At 46.3% G+C, this 17,266-nt stretch overlaps 1 protein-coding gene across 26 annotated transcripts in view; it reads right to left on the bottom strand.

Annotated features, from left to right (window-relative positions):
• Positions 1 to 16,601, bottom strand: part of MAPK8IP3 (mitogen-activated protein kinase 8 interacting protein 3) — a 59,032-nt gene extending 42,431 nt beyond the window's left edge. For 13 of the 26 annotated variants that reach the window (XM_071815217.1, XM_071815227.1, XM_071815218.1 and 10 more), the window contains exons 1-4: positions 16,213 to 16,601; positions 2,088 to 2,208; positions 1,237 to 1,307; positions 386 to 477 (exon numbers count right to left, since the gene is read on the bottom strand). In XM_071815217.1, the coding sequence (XP_071671318.1) occupies positions 386 to 477; positions 1,237 to 1,307; positions 2,088 to 2,208; positions 16,213 to 16,530 (602 nt within the window). In that variant the 5' untranslated portion in view covers positions 16,531 to 16,601. The remainder of the gene's footprint in view (positions 1 to 385; positions 478 to 1,236; positions 1,308 to 2,087; positions 2,209 to 16,212) is intronic. The other 13 variants (XM_071815229.1, XM_071815231.1, XM_071815224.1 and 10 more) reach the window with 1 other exon arrangement.
• Between the last annotated feature and the right edge of the window lie 665 nt (positions 16,602 to 17,266).

Genomic DNA, 17,266 nt, shown 5'->3' with positions numbered 1-17,266 from the left:
GTAACGGCTAACATATTTAATTGCTATGGTTTTGCTGGTCATCACACATATAAAGACACACACACACAAATACTTTCTTTGACGCCTCCATCCATTCTATAAGTAAACCTTTTACATGCTACCTGAGAATCCCAGCAGATTTTTGCAGAAGACCCCACCAGCAGCAGTGTGACAAAGCCTAAGCTTCGTAGCAGAACACATAAAGCCCCTCATCGTCAAACCTTAGCAAACATATGCACAACTCACACGCAACCCATTACAAAAAAGCTTCAACCACAATTCACGCCCACAGGGAAAGGTCCTGCTTCTGGTTTCTCTCAAATACATGCACTCAGTTTCTAAGTTCCCAGATGGCAAACATGCCATGGAGAGGTGACAGCCCTACCTTCTCCCAGGCAGACTGCCCTCTGTTTGATTATTTCCTCCAACTTGCTGCATCTTGGATCGTTCAATGTGTTCCACGTACGTCTGGATCATCTGTGAGGAGAAAAAAATCCATGAGCCGAACACATACGGACAGACTCACTTTCTGCTTTTGTTTGATCTTCTCCAGTACCCACTTCCAATTCCCCTTGTTTTTCTGCACATATCCTTGTCCTTTCTCTCATCTTCTAAACTGATGATGTAAATGAATGGAGTAATCTGACAGAAAATCTGACAGCAAAAAGTGTTGGAAATTACTTAAACTTAATCTCACAACTGAAGTGCCATGAAAAAGTGTATCCAAAAATAACGTAAGATGTCTCCTGGAGGCTCATTTGCAGCGGGAGATGAGGCAACAGGGCACTGTTCACAGAATCACACAACAGTTGAGGTTGAAAGGAACCTCCAGGGCTCCATCAGGTCCAACGTCCATGCTCAAACAGTGTCACCTAGAGTAGGTTGCCCAGGACCATGTACAAGCAGCGTTTGACTGTCTCCAAGGATGAAGACTCCACCACGTCTTCAGACACCTGTGCCACTGCTCATCATCCTCACAATAAAGAAGTTTCTACCCATATCCAGAGGGAGCCTTTATGATCCTGTGATTCCAGTTTGTACCTTCAGTCCTGTCACTGGGCACCACTGGAAAGCGCCTGGCTACATCCTCTTTACACCCTCCATTCAGATATTTTTGATGTTCTCAAAGTTCAAAAGCTCTAAACATCACTAGTATTGTAAAGCTGAATTCTCTGACATGACTTTACATCTAGGCTAAAAGTTTATTTATTTAGAAATAATGAGATGACATCCTACCTCTGTGTGACGCTGATGTAGAGCATTGTACTCTTTCTTCATTTCTGATTCACGTTCCTCCAGTCGTGAAACTACCAAGAGAAGATTCCGACCATCAGCTAACACACAGCAGGATCCCCGAAGAAACTAGAAGTCTCAAAGCCTATTTTGTTAGAAATTAATTTATACCTTCTGAACAAAACAAACAGTAACAGAATAACGCATATTGTGGGATCTGGTCTTCATTACAAACCCAATTTATGGGTATTTGCATGTTCCCAAAATGAGCAGAGCAAACAGCGCAAAAAGATCATAGAAGTAGAGCTCTTCAGCAGCAGCCTGGTGCCCCATAAATGTTCTAGTTTGACCACAATGTTAATTATCCTCTCGGATGGGCATCTCTGGCTATTTGAGAATCAGGAGTACTGGACAAAACACCCATGAATTCTGCAGGGAATCTCAGCCAACAAAACACAGTTACACATGTTAAGGAACTATTTGTAAAAATAAAGAAACAAACAAGTAAATGTTACAATCTATATATTAAAAAAATGGGAGGTTCTATTCAGGGACAAGGAGAAACTGGAAACCAGCTTCCAAAACTACAACAATAGCCCAAATCTTGCATCTGGAGAGAGTGAACATGCCCCACAAAAGACAAGTAATGATGCCTCTACTAAATTAGTGTGGATACATCCCATCCTTTAGAAGGCCCAGAATTTTATACCAAAGTAAAGGATAACCAGACATTTCAGGCTTTGTGTAAGTTATATTAAACAAAACAAAAAATATGAAAAAATATTTCCAAAGTAGCACTATATTTGTGTGGAAGGCAAAGTGTATAATCATGTCAGGTACACAGCTTTGCTTACTCTGATCTGCATAGTTTTTGGTCTTCAGCTCCAGCTGTCGAGTCTGAAATTCAAGGTGTTCCACTTGGATTTGTAGTTCTTTCTTCTCCTGCTCCAGTGCATCTTCAAACTCTATGAATTTCTGAATAGAGAAGAAGCAGAAAAGGAGGCATGGATGAGGAATAAATGTCAAATGTGTTTGCCCCAGATGCAACTCTCATCAGCAACAACAAAGCGGTGGCTGCGCACAGAGTAGTGTGGACTCCTGCACAGAACATAGGGCTGAAGGAACAATTCTTACAGATACTCATTTCATGATGAAAACACAACAGAAAAACACCTATTTTCAGGTTATTACTTCTGTAAAATGTCACTTTTGACCTGGGAGCTTTAGTCATTCTCTACATCAGACACCAGCATGCACAGCAAAGTAACGTAAAACACATGAAACATTCAGTTCAGCTCCACTGTACTGAACTGGTATTGAGCATTAGTCTTGGTTGGTAAGAGCTACAGTTGCAGTTGCTTTCATGAAATATTTAAACTAAACAGGGTCCCTGGAAAGCAAGCAGCACCTTCAGATCTCTGAGTATGCTGAAACAAGTCTGGTTCTTTGTGGTCACCAGCGTTTTTCAGCACAAAACACTAACAAATACCCATACGCAATAATGACCCATAATCCATACTTCTGGACTCAGAACCAAGCTGATTCCAGTAACACAAACTTGTGGGAAAATGCATACATGTCAGAAAACATTTGCTCTGTTAACATCCTCTCCACAGTAAACCAAGTCTAAAGCACGGCATCACCACATTTACAATGGCGTAGGATACTAAAGCTGCCTCACTAGCCCCAGAACAAGTCCTACCCTGGCATTACGAACCCGGACATTTTATTTTAGTCTCTTTACATTACTCATCAACAGCCACATCTGAGGAAACTAAAGCTACAGTCACCTGCATCAACTAGTCCAGTAACTAAAATACAAACCCATCGGCTGGGCGGCAACAGCAGCCCTGTGTCCCGAGGGAGTAGGGGACAGAGCTGAGGTGGCTTTAATTGACCATCCAGGTGTTGACAGAACAAGAGGAACCTGCAGGAGGTCACTCGGGGCTATGAGGAGCTCACAGGGGTGCTCTCTCTTGGCCTGGCCTCTTCCTATCCCTCTGGTCCCAAAATGCTCATTAGGCCAAGCTCGAACAGACTCACCAGCACATGGACTGGCTGAAACCTCCTCTAAAATTATGACTTCCAGGGAAGAAAAGCCTCCTCTCATCCTCCGTACTCTACAGAGGGGAAAGCGCTGCGCTCGGCAAAGAATGCTGCTCAAAAGGGCATAGCAATTTTAATTTAACGAATTACTCTAAAAGACACAGACTCTAGTGAAAATCATTTTGGACAAGATTCCCAGGGAAACTAAGGCATTTCAATGCACAGGAAGACTATTTTTTTGTTAAATTCTGCATGTGAAACAATATGCACAGTATAAGCCACGAGCCCAGTTCCTATTACTTTTACTGGAATAATTAGAAGTGACACTGGAGCCATCATTGTGTTTGTGAACTGGATCTTCTCTGTGCAGACGACTGAAAGGCTACATCATTCATTATTCTTGCAGACTTTTAAAATTGTTCAGTAAATTCAGCTGAACAATGAGTCAGTTTTCATTTCTGCATACCTGTATTTATAGAAACAATTAAATGTATTTTAGCCATATCTCATTTTCCTGCACTCAAGTGCTCTGTAGTGCTTTTACTCTTTAGCTGGGCTTTTAACTTTCTTTTCCTTCCTGCTCAAATTTATTGCAATAAAGGGGTTTTTCTTCCCCCTTATGGTTGTTTTCCAGCAGTATTTTCTAGAAATACCAAAAATGCCAATACCTTTCTTCCACTCTAAATAAGTCATCTCGGAGGCTAAACATTTACTTTTCAATTAAATTTTAAGACTGTACAATGTTTTGTATTTTTAAGTGAGCATTTTTTCCCAGAGATGTCAATTAAACATTGAAATCACTTAGTCCCTCACAAATATTAATCAATCTGTTTTATGGACTTTGAGAAATTTATAATGCAATCTGCTTTGTAAGTTTTCAGATTTATTCTTGAAACTTTTTACAAAATAACAATATAATTTCAGAATGAATAAAAAGGCCAAAAAAATCCTAACGGACACAGCTACACTGAGCAACAGTCCCAGAGAAGCAGCAGTGTAACTCGTTCCATTCAGAGGACTGATGAAGCTACACTGACAAAAGAGCTTTTTTCCTGCTATAATCTCCATCTCCTCGCAGGGTTTTGCTGGAACCACTCTGTGCTAAAGCTCTATTGATGAACCCTTTTAATTACAGCCAAGGGCTAAATCCCCATCACATCGCACTGGCTCAGCTTTCACCACCCTCCTGGCTCGAGATGCCTCCTGCTCCTGCTCCTCCATCCAAGAGGATTCCAGCCAGGCTGGGCAGCAATGAGGTTCTTAGCAGTGATAAAAATGGACTTCAAGGAAAACATTCACAGATTTCTCAACAGTAAATTAGGAAGCAAATGAAGGTACAAGCCCAATTTTATTCCCACTATGTAGGTCATCTTAAATAGGATTCCTGGATTTGCTACTGCTGTTTAAGTTTAATTCAGAGACAACTGATTGAAATATTAAGTCATCTACAAATATGGTTGAGTTTTCTTAATTGGTCCTGTCTATTTTGCAGCCTAAAAGTAATAAGAAACAGAAAAGTATAAATCAACCGTCTGGAGAAGAAAGAGACACGGAGACAAGAATATTAAAAATTAATATTACCCCAAGTATTCTCAGGGAAGAAAAGTATTTCAGATAAATGTATTGGAGTATATCCTGTCCCGTCTGCTGAAGAGATCGAACGCCGACATTCGTGTGTGGGGACCGAGGTCTCTGTAATTTCCCTGTCTCTGAAGCATCTTTCAGCTGCTCCTGCATCAGAAGTCACCATCTCACCTGAGGTTCCTGCTGTGTGCCAGGAAGTCTGGAGGACTGAGAGCAGGAAAAGTCCCAGATCCAGACAGGAGGAACAGCCCCCCTGGGGGATGAGGAGGGGAGCTTTCCCTGGCAGGGCTGTCCCCAAGGAAAGCTGCTCCTGACTGAGGAGCCGCCTCAGCAGAGCCGTCACTGCTGCGCATCCTTCGTGGTACCAGTGAGCTCTCGGCAGGGCATCCAGGCAGGCTTCACTCTTTTCCAACAAGCCAGCAGCAGACATTTCATGCAGCATCCAGGAAAGAGCCCCACTAGCCACTAAAAGCAGCAGAGATTGAAATCAACGTGCTTGGGAATAGGAGCACATCCACAAACACAACTGAGCAGTGCCAGGAGTTCGGGAAAAACATGCACTTCAGGCACGTTTCCATTACTCTTGTGAACAACAGCCTCCGGAGACTGAGATGGCAGAGGCAGCGCCTTGCCTGCAGCATCACGTTGTGCCACAGTTCTCAATCCAGGGCTTGGGGACCACAGTGCGTGGCTGCAGATGGCCCAGGCCAGCAGCACCCCCAGGCTGGCCACCGTGTCCCTGAGCGCACAGCAAAGCCCCACCACACAGTGCTCCCACACCAACCCTGCCCTCCTATGCTGCTAAAAACTCACACCAGGACAGGAGAAACAGAGAACACAAACTGAATAAAACATCTAATATTTTTTTAAATTGTTTGTTATTACTCAGAGTCACAGAGGAAGTTATGCTTAAAAACCAAGCACAGATTATTGCATGAATGCAGCTCAGTTAACAAACATCCACACGCATTTCACGTTTTCCATCTTCCAGGGAGATGGGGCAGGATCCCGGTCCTGCTGAAGCTGTGGGAATGTTCTCAGTAGCTCGAACAGGATCAAGATTTCACTCCAACCTTTTTAATCTCCTACAGATAAACAGGTAGAGGGGACACTAACTTGAAAGTCACCTTCCCCTCTGAACATTTTCTGCCTGTAATATTTTTTTTAAAGTACCAAAATAGTTATAATAGAAAAAGAATCCTTCTGGTTTACTCTTGTTTCTTGTGTTTTTCATCTAAGTTTGTGCACACCCAGTCCTATCTAAACGCTGCACAAAGATGAAGCTCCACGTCTCTGGGGGTGCTAACTAAAACCAGCAAGCCTTCAGAATGGAAAAGAACATCCATATGAATCAAATTCATACTTCTGGCCTCAGACATAGTACAAATTCCAATGACTTACTGAAAGCAGACACTGCAGACATTACTCTTGCTTCATTATACACTTAAATATTTAACAGGATAAGAGTGGGTAACACACAAAAAAAAAGCCAAACCCAAACAGCATAGCCTTATAGTCTTTTAAAAGAAATCTTTAAATAACTGAGATACACTATTTACAAAGAACTCTGCCACAAATTAAAATGTCCAAGGTACTAAGTTTAAAAACCGAAATGCAAATTTGCTGACTGCGTTCTTTTTACTTTAGTGCTGCCAAGAGGCAAAAAACCCCATGGTGCTGGCAAAGGATCACAAGCTTAACTTGCTGCTATGAGCTGCCCTTGATTTCAAGGGGTTTCTCATTTGCGGAGCCAGGTGCTGCAACTCATTCCATCGGATGATTTCACTGCACAGGGGTCAGTTCCGCCCCACACCTCAGTGATTTCACACCTCCCAGCCCCATCTTTCTGGAGATGCAGGAAAGCCATTCAGAAAATAGAAAGAAAAAGGACCAGATAATTCTACCAATGGTTTTTTTTTGGATCCCCCTATGACAAAGTAGATGGGTACGCTGGAAAAAGAAACTGCCCACACTCCCAGTACTTCTCAATAGCAATTCCTTCCAGAGACTTATGTTTGCTTTCAAATAATAATTGCTGAATATGAACTGTTACAGTTAAATAGTTAATCACCTCAGTTATCTAAGCAAACTGGAGTATGAAACTGCTATATATACAAATCAGTCACACGGATTTTTTTTCTGCTAGCTGCTATCCCCAGGTTTCAAGCAGGATAACTGGTCTGCAATAACCCAGGATTATGCCAAACAACAATGGCTCACACACTTGTCTTCACAAGGAAAATATCTAGCATAAAATCATCTTAAGGCAAAAGAATGAGTATTCCTCTGAAAATCAGTGGTACAATGCAGATCACTTGGCTTCCTGCTTTACCGTCTTTTGCAGAGGAAGAAAATGACTAAAAATAGTAGCATATCATCAGAAATCATCACATCACATCAGTGATAAACCAAGCAGAGAGCCAGAGATGCACATAAACGCAGAAATCTTATTATGTGGCCTTGATGTGTGGTGACTGGCAGTGTGTGCAATGGTGCTGCACGGCATGGGGGCAGCGGGCGGTCAGTCTCGGCCCTGTCCCCCTGTCCCTTTGCTGGCAGGGGACGGCAGGGCTGCTCAGACACCACTTCACCACCTCAAGTCAACACGGAGCAGCCACTGCCTGGCCAGCACTGCCCACGGGAGCTCCAGGACTGTACAGGACATAAGAACAGGAACAGAGCAGCTCCTCTCACCTGGGACGCCCCAGGTTTCCTCTTCAGGGGCATGAAAGGGTCTACCCTGCTGCGACTTGTTGGAGGCACCATGACAACCAGTGATGATGGAGAAGTGTGTCATCTTCATCCTCCTCAGCAGGCAAGAGGAAGAATGGAGGTGCTGGGGTGCCTCTGCTAGATGCAAGATTGTGCACCATTCTCAGGAAAGTGAAGACTGGCATGGGATTGTTCCACAAACTCCAGTCATCACCGCTAGTTAAATTCATTTGCAATGGCAGTAAGTCCAGACCTTCCCAGACCCTCTTGGCTTTTCTCCTCCAATTCTACCTCCTGAAACCCCAATGCCAAGTTCTGCCTTCCCAACAACATCCTTGAAAAACACACCTGCAGAATCACAAACAGAAAATGACCATGAAGCAGCCTGATTCGTGATTCATTTCATCAAGAGGAAAAAAAAGCTTCTCATCAAAGTCTGCTTGGGGATTCCAATCTGTCTTATGTAGATAACCCTGCTGAGGGGAAACCTGGCCATCACCCCAGATCATCACCATCAACCACCATCCAGAATATTATCTTGAGTTGTTCTTTAAATAAAGTAACAGCTCATAGTGCTCACTCACATTGATTTTATTTTAAAGGTAAATTTTAATAACACACACTGATATTTATGAATATTAATAAGTGCCATGAGCTTGAGTGACATAAAGAGGATTTGTATGAAGGATCTGTGTTTGGATAGAGATTTTTTTCCCTCCAAGATTAATGAGAATAAAGTAAGGTTACCAGATGGCAAGGAATGATGAGCATTACGTTTCGAAAGCCTGATTCCTCATAAAGAAGTGATTTATAAATATGTATCATGTGGTCAGTTTCTATTGCCTGTCTCAAATTAATTTGGTTAACATTCTTTAAATTAATAAAACTTATGAACTGAAGAGGCTCCAAATTGATTTCATCTAATCACTCTAGACTTCATACTATTTATTAGAAAAATTTAAAATAATTAATCAAGCACTTTTAGCAAGTGGCTTTCCAACATCTGTTTGTCCTATAACAACACCTCTAATATGTAAAAAAACCCTACAGTTTTTACTTCAAAACAAGCATCCTGTACACAAACTTCTTATGGGGAAGATCAAATAAGTCTAGGGAGAGACAAGCTGCTTCTGCATTTCTAAGAGCATTTTTTCCTCTGCCTAACCCTCCACCATGACATCTTGTATTTTAGCTCTTAGTCTGCATTTGGTACCTCACCAGACCAGCTCTGGCTTCTCGCCCGCAGGGTTCATCTCTCTTCTGCAACTCAAAACCTGCGCTGACTATTCCAGCACCCAGACAGATCCCGTGGCAGACGAGGCCCCAGGAACAGCCCAGCACATTCTACATCTCCCAGCACCTTCCGCTTGCAGAGGCAGCTCTCGACCCCCCATCTGAGTAGAAATGGCACCGATTAATTATTTCCAAGCAAAAGCCCCTATTTCACCTTCAAGGGAAAGGAAGAATTATCTTTATCGCTGTTATTTGCATTAACATCGATCGTAGTCCTGCATCAGGAGACACGCAACAGGATGTTAAATCTTTGGCTTACAATCCTATTTAGTTTTATTGCTACATTTTTGGTAAGGAAAGGCATGCTCAGAATCCAACGATCAGCATCCTTCACATGGTGGACATGCTAACTGCAGGCTAAAGCAGTGATGAGGTTGTCACTATTGTTAAGGATGGCTTGTACGTGTATTTTACCATTTAAGAGGGATGACAGAAAACCAGTATTTTTATAATTAATGCAGCCTACTTAGGCATGAACTTGAAACACATGGGTCTCCAGAAACATTTCTTAGTTTTGCTTACTTTTTAAATACATGGAGTCAAATTTATTCTCTCCAGTTGTTGAGTTTCAATCATAATCTACAATACCATGATCAATTCTGAATCATGTCCAAGTGATATCACTGACAAAAGACATAAGAGACAAAAGAAAAAGATTATTAATATCCCAATGATTTGTCTCACATGGACAGATGCTCACACTTGTGTTGCTTTTTACTTCTGAACAGCCAAGCAGATGTATTTTGGAACCTTCAAACAAGTAAGGAGGGAAGTATCACAAATATGGAATTAACATTTGCATGCTCAGTAGGAAAAAAACCAAAAAAACATTACAAATATGACAGTATTTTTCATTAAAATGAGAAAACCAGTTTCTCCAGGACCAACAGTTTTTGTAAATCAAGACAAGTGCAAAACAGGTCCCAGGCAAAGTGGAAGAACCCTCTAATAATGACAGGGATTCTGCTGGTGAAATGTGGCCATGTCTGCAGGCTCCAGGAATGGAAGAAGAAGGGTCTGAAGAAAACAGAGCCAGATCTCGTCCCCAGCCAGCAGGGCCGCACCCCAGGCCTGCCAGTTACCTCAGCTGCATGTAGTGGAAAGGATGACAAGCAAAGTCTTTATCTGGTATCTGCTATTCCCAAATGCTTTCCTCCTCCGATGCTATGAGGTCACCATCAGGCTGCAGAAACTCCCGTTAATCAGCTATTTGCGGGGTCAGGTTTCAGAGTGGGGAAACAGAAAGTACCTTCCCAGGCTGCGATTCATTTCAGAGAAGAAACAAACACAAGGCAGAACGGGAAAAAGTGCTCACAGGGGAGAACACCAGAGGTTGGAGCACAAAGCTTCATTTTTATCACCCTTCCTCACTATCTTCTTGAAGGGAATTAGCATATGAGGGAGGGACAATATTTAAAGTATCCCCTGACAAACTGGGGGGAGGGGATGATTTTCAAAAGCCTTTCTGTTGTTTGAGATGCAGACAGGAGCTGGTGAGCTTGGAATATCGCCACCCAGCTGGAGAGCTCTTTGAGTACCTCGAGCCACACAGAAACCTGCAGCAACCACAGCCCGTGCCTCTCGCAAGGGACCATCTCTTCCCAAACGCTGCCTGCCGATTTTCAAACCAAATGCACAGGCATCTCCAACTATTACATAAAAATAAAAAACTGGTTAAGTGAATGTGCTTATCCTGTAAAATAACAATGCAAATAGCAAGCCATAAAGAGGAGGCAATGGCCACAGTGACAAGCCATCAGATGACAGAAATGTTGCTTCTTTTTGGAAGTGGGAAAGGATGTCAGCCAGGTGTCTCTCAAACATGAGTCCTACACTGGACACGCCAGCAGAGAGCTTCTACAGTTCACATCCCTTTTGGGTCTGGCACCTGGGGAAGCACAACCACAGGCACCAGGATATGCTGGGGCCACCCCGCTGGAAAGCAGCATGGCAGAAAACCGGGGGTCCTGGTGGACACCAAGTTGAACAAGAGGCAGCACCAAGAGGTGAACTGTGTCCTTGGCTATTGCCAGCAGGTTGAGGAGGAAGGAGATCCTCCCCCTTTACCCAGCACTGGTGAGGCCACATCTGGAGTGCTGTGTCCCATGCCAGGCTCCCCAGTGCAAGAGACACGGACACACTGGAGAAGGTTCAGTGAAGGGCCATGAGGAGGAGGAAGGGGCTGGAGTACCTGGAGAAGAGAAGGCTCACGGGGACCTCATCAATCTATAGAAATACTCGAAGGGAAGGTGCAGAGAGGACAAAGCCATGCTATTTCCAGTGACAGGACAAGGGGCAACAGGCACAAGTGACAGGACAAGGGGCAACAGGCACAAGCTGGAACACAGGAGGTTCCCTCTGAACATCAGGAAGCATTTTTTCACTGTGAGGGTGGCTGAGCACTGGCACAGGTTGCCCCGAGGGGTGGTGTAGTCTCCATCTTTACAGATACTCAGACGCTGCTTGGCCACAGTCCTGGGCAACCTGCTCTGGGTGACCCTGCTTGAGCAGGGTGGTTGGACCAGCTGGCCTCCAGAGAACACCTCCATCCCCAACCAGTCTGTGATCCGGTGAAGTGCCCAGAGCACAGATGCACCCCTGGGGAAGCCCAGAATATGACATCTCAAAATAAAGCCCACTGGGAATGTCAGACACAGCAGCACACGCTGCTTCAAGGGGGCCCTGCGCTGCCGAAGCTCACATCACATCACCGGGCAGCTCAGAGCAATGCTCCCACCTCTCGGTCAGATCCAACTGCAAGACAACAAGTCTTTGAGAACCATAGCCTGGAAGGCTCTGCCACACGGCCACATGCCGGCTCCTCACTCCCAGAGCCGAGCAAAGGCCAACCGTGCTGACAGAGGCAGCGTCACCCACCCACAACACCTGAGCCTGGACACACCTCCCACTACAGGCAGAACAGTCGCCACTCAGAAACTCAGACCACCAGCCATGTTTACCAAGACAGAGGTTTCTTCAACCACTCTCCAACAGAAGTTGCTTCCAGGCGCTAGACTGCCGTAGCAGAGAACACAAGCGACAAAAGCCCTTCACACGGGGGGCAGACCTCCTCACCAGCACTAGGTACTTATCTCTATGCCGTAAGTATATGTATGTTAAATGAGCATCCCTTTAAAAAATTTTAATGAGCATTAACTGATGTTGCAAATCAATCGACCAAGATCTTACTTTGCTTTAATGCACTTTTTGTTTCTTTGGACGGCCACCACCATTCCCTTGTGATGTATGAAATTTCACTGGCAGCACTTTTCACGCAGCGGGAGGTCAGAAGGCCAGCTCTGCGCCTGGCAGAGATCCACCCTGCCCTTCGGACCTCCAAGCAGCAACGCTAACGTACACCCACTGGCCCTGTGCTTCTCACCCGTGGAAGCTTTTACATGCATTTATACACACGTGTTAATGGTGGAATTAGTGCCCAAACGTGACTGGCAGACTCTGCAGAAACCAGCATTTAGGGCACACGCTAGTGGTTTTCTACAAGGGAGGAGAATCCAGAACATCAGGGAAGTGGCTTAGATAAAACAAAATGTCTCATTAAGAGTGGATCCAATAAAGTTTGTTTACCCTAAGGATTTCTGCTGGTGTCCCCTAACCCCTTCCGACCTCCACCCCCATGCATATCTGAGCAGACACCAGGAAGAGATGGTGTTTGCACAGGCTGGACCCACCTGCCCCAGACCCACGTCCGACTGTCCTGCTGCCTCCCACCGATCCGCACGCTTGCAAGCTCTGCCTGCCTCTCCTCCAGGCAGGACCTTCACTTGGCCTTTCTCTTGCTTTTCACAAAAGCAATATATATCTATATATCTACATACATATAACTAGCCCTTTTATTTTAATATGGCTTAAAGTAGATGCCAGTTTCCTAAGTTAGAGGGGGCAAGTGCCTAACAGAGTGATCACACAAGCTTCATTTCCCTAAGAAATCAAGCTAAAAACAATACTTGGGCCACAAAAATAAATAAATACCATGTGTTAGTATACGCCACCACAAATACCAGGGGCCACAAGGATGGTCAATGGTATGGAGCATCCTTAATGGGAGGAGCTGGGGCTGCTGAGCCTGGAGAAGAGATGGCTCAGGGACATCTTACCAGTGTGTTTAAGTCCCTGCTGGGAGGGAGTGAGGACAAGGCAGCCAGACACGGCTCTGCACAAGAGGCAATGGGCACAAACTGAACCACATGAAGTTCCATCTGAACACAAAGAAGCAGGTTTTTTACTGGGAGGGTGGCCAGGTGCTAGGACAGGTTGCCCAGAGTGGCTGGAGGGTCTCCATCTGTGGAGATGCTCAAACTCTGACCACACACAGTCCTGGGCAACCTGCTCTGGCTGACCCTGCTTGAGCAGGGGGTGCTGGATGAGGTGATCTCAGGAGGTCCCTGCCAAACCAAACAATGCTGTGGTTCCACGAGACACAACGCTACACAAGCAATAATTACCTTATGTTCATACATAATACAAAACAGATGGAAGAAAACAAGAACACCAAAAATCTGGTGCAATCCCACATCTTCAGTAGCTTGGAGGTCACAGAAGGCCAAAACGTTGTGTACCAAGCCCCGTAGTCGCAGAGACCGACAGCACCACCTCATTTCAAGTAACTTCTATTTTCAAGCCACTTGCCTAGGTGCTTCTGCTGTCCTATTTCAGGGTGAGTGGAAAATACAGAGTCACTCTGCAGCCCGTTCAGAAAATAAAACAATAATTTGCTTTTGGCAGAGACTGTTTTAAAAGATAATATCCAGAATCATCTTAGAGAAAGAGACAGAAGAGTACTGAGAAGGAAAACTTTCCTTTATGGTATCTAGTGGAAGTGAAACAAAAGTTGTTAGAAAGAGTCTTAAATTAACCAAAGTCTGTCTGTGCACAATTTCTGCATAAAGATGAAACAGCAAGATTTGACGGTTCTGCAGTGGTGGTAACAAGACAACACACACACATTTTTATGTCAGAGAGCAATGCCCGCCTGTGGTTCCAGTTACTTTGAAATTAATGAACTAATATAAAGTAATTATAACCCAGGGTCTTTTGACAGAGTATTGCAAGAGAACAACAGATCAGTTCTTCACCTCCAACTCGCTACTTTATGTGTTGTAATCAGCGCTCATATACAGAGAGCAGCCAAGACTGGGGTCAAATCCTGTTCCCAGAGGAGGATCCTCCCACTTAGAAGTGAAGATCTCCCCCAAGCCTTGAGGTGCAGCACAGGACGCCAAACACTGCTCGAGAAGTGGGATGGACCTTCCCTGGTTACTATGGGCACTGCTACAGCACAGCAACGCACATTCTGGGGGGAAAAACACTGCTATTCTTTGATCGTTTACAGTTATCTGGTAGACAGCGGGTTCTCTGTAATATATAGATTTTCACCTCCATAATATGTAATTTACTGCATAGTAAGTGGCATATGGGAAACGGGTGCAGATAAATAATGTACTTTCGGTTATATGCAGAGGGAAATAACAGACATATATTTCATAGATGACCTTGTAACAGGGATTATGTGGAGGCAGAATACTCACTTATTCTTAAAAAAAGCATATTATCTATTCCTTTTTGGTAACAAGTCTCCTTGCAGACACTTTTTTTGCATTGAGCTGTGCGTAGGGACGACAGTGTCACCATCACTGGTGCATCTAAAATCTCAGCAAACACTATCCCGCTGTGGTTCCAGAGTTCCCTTGCAGGAAACGTAACCGTCGTCACCACATTTGCCTCCAGAAAACACATTCTGTACCCAGTAAGTCAAGAACAGAAATCCACCCAAGTCTAAAGATGCAAGATCATTCCAACTGGACTGTTCCATTCCCCATCTGTAGGCCTATTTTTTTCCCCTATAAATAGTACACTTTAAAAACAAAAATTCTCAGAAGCTGTAAAAGTCTGTCTCCACACAGAGTTTAGTAAGTAAAGTCTCATGTACTCAGAATCATTTTTCAATCCCTACATGCATTCAAAAGAATTCAAAAACATTATTTATTAGTCCATTATTACATAATTAAAACTCGGGACTAAAACTTTAATTGACAGGCTCTCGCTTTCAGTATCAGCAATGGATGGCAAGTGTCTTCCTCATCAAGTCAGCAAGATTCTTGCAAGAGATTATTAAGCAACAAGAACACAGCTGCGAAAATACTGAGTGGTGTTTCACATTGTTCCCCAGTTCAAAAGCTATTTCATTAATTACCCTTTCGCAAATCAGAACCTGACCCCTAGTAAGTCTACCGAACCTTAAATCTTCTGCTCTTAGTCGAAAAGCTGGGGGAAAAAAAACACTTTTTAAGAAGTTGTGTAGTGAAATGAGGATGATGTGGTGGTGATGGGACTCTTTCCACCACCACTGCTCCATCCCAGCTCACAGATCATCCCTTCAAGAGGCCAAGCAGCAAACCCTATGGTTCACAGGCCTCACTTATGGCTGAAAAGATGCTCTTGATCTCAGCAGGGACAGGCGCAGACGTAGGAGGAAGACAGAGTGCAAGTCACCCCCTCTGTTCTGTCCACATCCGAGTCTTTGTAACTAAAAGATTTTTGGTTCTTTCCCTCAGAGGGGTTTGTTCCCAGTTTCCCCCTCCCAGCCGAGCAGCTGGGACACAGCTCCCATGGGACAGAACCTGCACCCCAGGGAACTGCAGATGCCAACTCGGGAAGCTGTTTTATTAAGGCTCAGGGTGTAGTTTTGGTAAAAACAAGTTTCGAAAATCAGATGCTCTACTCTGAAGGCCATTTCTTGCTCCAACCAACTAGCCTACTGCCGACATTAAAAAAGCTGTAGGGTTCACAGAAATTATCAATGTTAAGAAGTATTCTCTAAACCACAAGTCACCACAAATGCCAAGCCCTCTATGTGTTATTGCCATTCCAAAGTGGATTCTTCAAACCCACAGGACGGCAGCTGTTTTTGTGTAGTTTTTCCTGCCCGGCTCTCCGAGGGGCGGGTCACCGCAGAGGCACCTGCCGCCCGGTGCCGCGGGGCCGGGCCGGGCAGCGATCCCGCGGGGGGATCCCCGTGGCAGGGCCCGGCCCGCACCCGCCGCCCGCGCTCCCTTTCTAGAAGGTACCGCCGGCCGCTGCCCCGGGGCTCCCCCGCCAGCCCAGCCTCCCCGCCCCGGGCCCGCCGTGACGGGGGGATCCGCCGGCAGCGGCCGATCGAGGAGCCGGAACCGAGGCCTGCGGGGAGGCGCCCCCGGCGCAGGCCCGACCGCCCCCGCGGCCTCGCCCGCCGCCCCCCCGCGGGCCCGGCCGCCCGTCAGCCGCAGCGGGGCCGCGGTGCCCCCGCCCGGCGGGCGCCCAAGATGGTCGCGGGGCGGCGTCGCTCACCTCCTCGGCCTGCTTGCGCAGCGCCTTCTCCCGCTCGTACTGCGTGAGCAGCTGCTCGTTGTCCTCCCGCAGCAGCTCCAGCTCCACCTCGTGCTCCTGGTTGTCGGTCAGCACCGAGTCCAGGTTCTCCAGCACCGTCACCACCAGCGGCATCAGCTCCTTCACCACCTCCTCATCGTAGCAGTGGATGAGCCGCTCGAACTCGCGGTAGATGCTGTTGGCGAGGCCCGAGACCCGCTCCGACATCACCGACCCCGAGCAGTAATCGTCGCCCGGGTACCCCCCCACGCCGCCATCGTCCAGCTGGATCTCCAGCATCCTGCCGGCCCGACAGCCGCCCGCTCCAGCCCCGCTCCGCTCCGCTCCCCGCTGCCGAGGCCGCCGCCGCCAGGCTCTGCCCCGCCCGCCGCGTCACGGGCCGCGGGGACCGACTGGGGCGGGGTCGGGCTGGGGCGGAGCGCGGCGGCACCGCCCCGGGATCGCGGAGCCGCCCCCGGGCCGGGACCGCGGGACGAGGCCGCGGGGCGGCTGCAGCCCCAGCACATCAACGCTCTTCCCGTGGGGAGATGCTGGCCCGTCCATGAACAGCACCTGCCCCGCAGAGCCACCCCCACGCGTGTGGGGAGACACCCTGAGCTCGAACCCACCCGCAGCCGGTTTCTTCCCCAAGACCAGTGGCCAGACAAAGGACAGTGGGGAAGTGTCCACTGCATGGACGAGACCACCACGCGCGACACCCAACACTGCGGAGCATCCAAGAGCACGGACAGTGTCCAGCGCCTTGACGCAAGCTGCGAATCGCGCTGCGTGCTGGAAAGCCGTCTTCTCCATGGCCCACGGTAAAGACTCAGCATATCGACCTCTGTGCTTTGGTCTGTTGGTTCATCCTCAGTGAAATCCAAGCCCAAGTCTCCACATGCAGATCTGGACCCCAAAACCAAAGGATTAATAAGGGGAAACAAGTTGTCCTAGGTCTGGGTATGTTAAAAAGCTACAAACTGGAGAGGCCTTCAAAGTAAATGGTCCAAAGGTCACAAACAAGTCAATTATTTCT

This window comes from Patagioenas fasciata, chromosome 15 (assembly GCF_037038585.1).
Source record: "Patagioenas fasciata isolate bPatFas1 chromosome 15, bPatFas1.hap1, whole genome shotgun sequence".
Lineage (NCBI taxonomy): Eukaryota > Metazoa > Chordata > Aves > Columbiformes > Columbidae > Patagioenas > Patagioenas fasciata.
The sequence above is the reverse complement of the archived record's forward strand: the minus strand, read 5'-3'. Positions and strand labels throughout refer to the sequence as shown.